The sequence below is a fragment of the Schistosoma mansoni genome (assembly GCF_000237925.1).
Source record: "Schistosoma mansoni, WGS project CABG00000000 data, chromosome 2 unplaced supercontig 0108, strain Puerto Rico, whole genome shotgun sequence".
NCBI lineage: Eukaryota > Metazoa > Platyhelminthes > Trematoda > Strigeidida > Schistosomatidae > Schistosoma > Schistosoma mansoni.
Genome location: NW_017385999.1, coordinates 406,456 through 413,074, shown reverse-complemented (window position 1 = coordinate 413,074; position 6,619 = coordinate 406,456). Strand labels below are relative to the sequence as shown.

Sequence of the window (6,619 nt, the reverse complement as noted above, 5' to 3'; positions counted from 1 at the left end):
CAGTGGATTTCAGCGGCGTCTACTGAACTGATAGTTGCTTGGACTATCGACCGCCTTACCTATTTCGAGAGTCTCTTCAGTCCTGGTGAAATCCTGTCACGGATGTAGAAAGCCCTATTGGTTTTCGCCAACCATAGGGCAAGTTTACTGCTCAACATTTTGTTCCGTCCTACTTTACGGACGTGAAACTTGGCTTTTAAGAATAGATGTTCTCAAGTTACTAGCATTCGATCATAGGTTTCTTCAAAGCATTCCTTGTGTATTTTGTGATCACGGAGTAAGCAGTGGGCCAGGAATAGGGTATTAGGTAAGGATGCTAAATCGATCAGTGGGGTTGTAAATTTTCATCAACTGAAGTGTGTGAGATATATTTCACGTATGTCCAGCCACGGCCTAACTCGACGGGCAAGCTTGTGTGGTGTAGGAGTAGTCTGGAAGAAGGCTAGAGGCAACCAAACCAAGAACATGGCATCAGTTCAAGTCACTGACTGTTGGAATGAGTTTTGTTAATAGGTGTAGACTACTTGAGTTGGGGTCCACCTGATCATCGAAACCAATGGTTAAAAACCTTGAATCATATGGCTCGAAACCGTTTGGAATGACTCCCAAATCCTGGGTTTCTCATAACATTCTCCGTGTTTTTATCTCACTGGTTTAAATTTTGAATCGTGTCTTCGATGCCTAATCTTTTCAAAGACAACTCATGATGTTACTGCTTCTACTAATCTGGGATTCGGGCTGAGAACCTAGCCTCTCTATGCTAATGGGTTATGGCAACTTGCACCGATGTACATACGTACCGGGTCCTACCTTGTGACGGACTGCTTAAGGAAGTAGTCATACCTAACCCCTCATCAGTTCCTATAATCGTATTCTCACTATATTTTCTGTTGACAATTTCTCCAAACACTAAGTCGAATCAGGAAGATCTTGCTAGCAGGAACTTTGGCATATGACGGCATGGATTTATGTTATCTCTTAGATACACACTACCCACACTATCTAATTGTGTCATCGATATCCTCCTAAAAATAATATTCTCTCCAAATAATTTTCCACTGCTCAATCTACTGTTCGATTTGTTTATAAACTTAGAACGTAGGGGTACTTTTATTTAGTGAAGACGCTAACAAAATGCAGTTTGTAAATCGCCCTGAGCGGTTATACTATTGAAAATTTCGCTTCAACACTGGTTGTTATGATTAGCGGTGTTCGAGATCTGACACCGATGCACAACGTGTTACTCACTAAACTCTCAAACTATTTGAGAGGGAAGTCAAGAGTGGAACAGAACGTCTGTTGGGCTACCGAGCGATATATAAAAATACTACTAAGTATATATATTACTACCCCTTAGAAAATGATTCCATTCCTTAGCCAATGACATGCAGTTGTCCTATAGGTCATTTGTGGTTGCCATCAAATGACATTAATCGGCTAGTTCTGTTTGGCTATATCATTGGTCTGCGTCAAAGCCCAAAGTAGTGATCAGGATTGAGGTAGTTGAGTGGGTTGATCACTTACATTGGAAATCTGACCCGCCCTGGTAGGTTGGTGGGTAATCATGGAGTGCAGGTTTTACCTGTGATAGGACGTTAAATTCTGAGTACTTAGTTGACGGTGCCCTACTGGGAAGTAATAATCCAAGCGATTGAGTCACAAGGTATATGGAACCAGCGTGGAATTTCAGTACGAATTAGTCATTGATAGTATTGGTCTAATTAGGACATTCTGTTCACAACTTATCTGAGGACGGCCTTATATATATGGCTTACTAGCGACACATACAAAGTGTTCCAATTAGACCCATATTGTAATTGATTAATTTATTTTGTCATAAGACCGGTCAGAATGACAGTTGCTTGTATTTATGAATATATTCATATTTTTCCTGTGAATAAATTTAGAGAACCATTTGATATATAAAAACTAGTTTATATTTCGTAAAAGTATTTTCGAATAGTCAAGATTAAATGGTATAGTAAACAATCATTTGGTAAAAAAACGATTAACTATGTTAGAAAATACTACGTCGAGGATTTTATATTGATATAGGCATGATAATCTGAGCAGAAGTAAACAGGTTTACCATTGATCCAAGTGCATAACAGTTTAATTTCAGGCTTTGGACTTGTATCACTTAATACTGGGCGTATAATTATGAAGTCTGCAGAAGAGCCCGAGCTTAATGTTCCCAAGGGCAAAATGGATTCCGAACTCGATTTATGTTCTGAGTTTGATGCATTTGCAGATAAAAGGCGAAGAACACTTGCTGGCCTTGTACTAGCTGCTGCCAGTGCGTATCCAAGTCCAGCCCACTCCTTTGGAACACTGGATTCAGCGTTGATTTTCTCACGGGTGACTTCTAACCAGAAGTTTCTGACACATGTTAACAATGGCGTAGTGCCTCCAGCTAAACAATTTGTACCAGCAATGTATGCCCTAAGATTGATACCGAAAACACCAAATAACTATTAAGGACCAGCAAATACAGATGACCAAACAAAGAATGTGAGAATTATATGGTCGACGGTGAACGCTTGTCTTAATCTACATCTCGCATAATCACCTGGGGATCGTTCCCCACTAACCTTCAAAGTTGTGCAATAAATGTACAGTCTTGGGTGGTTAATTTTTGGATTAATATCATTGTGGAATCAACGAAAGCAGGAACAAACAATTGAAAACTGGGAAGATAATATCCAGAACGAAGATAGATCTAAAGAAAAGCAAATATTGAATATATGTGCGCTACTGTGACTCATTTTGAGCCATCTCATCTAAGGTGTCCAACCGGAAAATTACAATCAATGTGTGGGTCGAAATCGGGAAATCTAGATCTCTCCGTGCAGCCCTGACTAATAGTCAAGGGTTCTATAAACATGCTATATGAGTCAGCCATAAGAAACTTAGAAGCTAGCACATATGTGCATCGGTTCAAGTTACCACGTCACACTAGCACAGCTAGATGTATTCATCAAGACAAATCTCCATGGTAAAATTAGTAACAGTATGAGTAGCAGTCAGAAGGGCTGTGTATAGACAATATAATAAGGAAAGAATGTGTTCATGGGACTAAAATATAAGATAATTTCGAAATCCAGATTCTTAAGAGACAATGAATGCATCTAGGCCATCAGAGCTACATCTCCAACCTCTGGTTACAACTGTAGCTACTAGCATAACGCGATGTTCGGCTTACTTACCGTGATGAATCAGTTGAGCCATATTAGTCTGGATATTTTTCCCTTTAGGTCCCATCATACCAGGCAGATCGGTTAAAAAACAGGAATAAAAGCAGAAAATTGGAGTCCGAGAGCGAAGTTGTACCTTTGATTGTCCTGGAGTGCGACGACAGAAGTGTTTCTTTCAGATAAAAAGCACGTACGATAATGTTGCCTTGACAGAATGGAACGATGGTCAAAAAAAGTTGGTCCTAAAGATGATACCTCATTTTGTGCCACAGATTTCCGTCGTTTGCAGTAAGGACTTATGAGCTAACACACCAAGAACTACTCGCAAAGAGGCTGAATATGTCTAACCTTGAGCTCTGCAGTTGTGCGCTTGGGTTACCAAGACCATTACTAACAAAGTTCCCTTTTCAGGTCCATAAAGAAGTCTTTTCACGGTGTAAGCAAACAAGAATTGACGACCGCCTTTGTACCTTTAACAGCACTCGAGATCTTATTCACGATCACACCCTTTCATCACTTTTCAACATTCCTCTATGCCATGTAGGTACATTCGATGCATCTGACTGCACTTTTAGTTGGGATCTATAAGGAAAAGAAAATACACCACGCAGAAAACTCCGAATAAAATCTAATGTCATCAACCTAACCAGACTGATCTCATTGACTCTGGTAAGCCGCATGAATCTTATTTCTATAGATATATTAAACATTATTACTCTGGGTTTAAGCTAAAATTCTGATGAATCTTTGTGAAAATGACAACTTGAACTAGACTGAGGGGTCTCAATGAAAATTACTTTAAATGCTGTACTACAATGTTTAAGAGGTAAATACCAGTTGCCGGTGCAGAAGGTATAGTGGTATTGCGTAGATTGAAATTTGTCGACCCTTATTTGAATGTTGGGGGAAGGAAAAATGGACTTAAGTGATTCACGATACCACGTTTTTTCTATATGACACAAAAAAGTGAAAAACATATTTAACTGTCAGAAATAATGCAACTATTAAGTACAAACTGCTAAACACGTACTTGCCAGCTTCTACTTGAATATTTTGTTCACCGAATGTATACGAGCCATCTGGAAGGCCAAATGCGGTGTTACAATCTGTGACAAGGGTCACATGACCAGGTGAAATTGCGTCTGCTAAACGTAGAGCAGCTGGGTGTGAATGCACCAAGTCAGCAATTAGCCCAATATGGAGTGGTGTCTTAGTACTAGCAAATAAACCGAAGATGTGGGCTTTACGATGATGGAAAGATGGCATGGCATTAAACAGATGAGTGACGAAAGTTGCTCCTGAAGATAAAACAGATTCTGCCGACTCGTAGTCACAGTTGGTATGACCAATAGACACTACGATACCTAGTGAAGATAAGTATGCTGCAGCTGTTGAAGCACCTTCCAATTCTGGCGCAATTGTAATCATCTTAACTCTGTCAAGATTGGGACCGTAAATCTCTGAAATGGTCTGACACTGTAAGGTTGAGAAGGTTGAAAATTACCTTTATAGGATCAGTACCGAATCCCTTTATGTAGTCTGTTTGGTGCATTCCAGCGCAATCTGTGCTAATGAATGGACCCTCAAGATGAATCCCAAGCACTTTTGAACAGTTAGGTTTGTTTACATATTTCTGATATCCTGATATAAGTTTTGGATACAATTCTTGACAGGAAGTAATGATTGTTGGACAAAAAGCTGTGACTCCTGTTTGTGGGAGTTTCTCCGCAACCTGGTTACAAACATTTTCTATGTCCTGATCTGGATTTGAGAAATCATACCCATATGCACCATTAACTTGTACATCTATAAGACCGGGAGAAATAATACCCCCGCCAACATCGATGAGAATATCTGGCATTGCCTTTTCAGAAAAGAATACAGTTAATCCATCAAGAATTATCCCATCTCGAATCCACAAATCATCTTTTACCAAATGCTCTTCTCTAACTAGATAACAGTTGTAAAATCTGATAATTTTTCCCGTTAATTTTAATGTAAATAATCCATCCATCAGCCTAGACAGATTAGTGGAAAATCCGAAAGGTCATTTAAGGTGATCAAGGAAAGCTTCCTATTTAGTTTTCAGCAATAAAACGTCATCAAGACAATAACAAGTTATATGTGCCAACCATTCAGAATCCAGACGTTAAATTTGTCGCCACTTACGCATATTATCTATGCGATGCCATTTACTGATAGGATTGAGTAAAATTAACTACTTTGAGATTAATTTTTTACTGGTTTGTTTACTTTCTAATCTTATGACCTAGGCCAGAAGTTGCTGTTTCGTTTCAATTTGGATAAGTAGTTCGATAACCTATTTTTGCAGCAAAATTTAATTGTTTGAAGGTACCCTTGAATGTATAATTTTCGTAGCTTTCATCTTATACTAACTAGCTGAAATCTAAGTTGAGTGTAAGAATACACCACTTTCTTATTCTGCACAAAGATTCAGTAGATTTCCAATTTAATGCGGCTCAAACTCTATCTAATTCACTCTTATTGCTGATGCATATTTAATATTATGTTCAGATTGCTTTTCGGATTTGAAAACTAACCAAATAAGTCCAGATGGGAATCTCATACTTGACTGCGCTACTTGGGTAATTAACTTAGTGGAGATAATTTGTATCGAAATTGGACTGATATGGGTCATTTTTCCTCTGAGCTCCGGAAGTGATGAATTACCCAGTATTTAAGAAGCTTCTAGGCAAACAGTTATGGAACAACTATAGATATCTATAGTTATAGGCTTTGATGAAGTTAAGATTATATCTATCGATTTTCCATTACCCAAGGACTGTACTCGGTTTGTCTTGGGAATGGAATATTTACGGAGAACGACAAACCGTTTTTAAATCCATGCTTTCCGCTATGCAACAAGCGGTGCGCTTTGGAAAAGAATCGTTCCCAGTGTTTTCTGAGATTTCTATAACTACGCTTGTCAGGCTAGTCGGTCTATTATATGGTTATTTGTACGTTCAAATCTATTGAGAAAAAATCCGGTAAAATTTATGGACGAAGACACATACAATATTTTCTCACAAATCGAAGGATAAGACCAACACATCCAACTGGAGAAAGACTTTGAATCCAAGATATAAACCAAGGACGTTTTGCATTTTGTAGCAAACCCACTAAACCCTACCAATATAACCTTTGATTATAAATTATGTTATACTACCTAAGCTACGTATTCTGGGTTTTTTCTAAGTGGTTTCAGGAAAAAAACCCAGACCCGGGAAAAATCTGGGTAAGTATTAGGGAAATCCCAGTCCTGCGAAAATTTTGTGAACATGAGAGTAAGTAGTTATTCAACTGAAATCAATTAAAGCCTTCAAATTTTCGTAAAATAGTAACCGTCTCATGGATTATTATTTAAGACACAACATTGACCACTCACTTATGTTAGCTAACAGGAT

At 38.5% G+C, this 6,619-nt stretch overlaps 1 protein-coding gene across 1 annotated transcript; it reads right to left on the bottom strand.

The window, feature by feature from the left end:
* Positions 1-2,027: 2,027 nt before the first annotated feature.
* Smp_033660 (hypothetical protein like 5730457F11RIK (M38 family)) lies at positions 2,028-5,208 on the bottom strand (the record flags this gene model as incomplete). The annotated part of the gene is made up of 3 exons (XM_018791605.1): positions 2,028-2,442; positions 4,225-4,664; positions 4,699-5,208. 3 exons carry the CDS (start codon positions 5,206-5,208, stop codon positions 2,028-2,030), a joined length of 1,365 nt encoding a protein of 454 aa, XP_018645213.1.
* Positions 5,209-6,619: the final 1,411 nt, after the last annotated feature.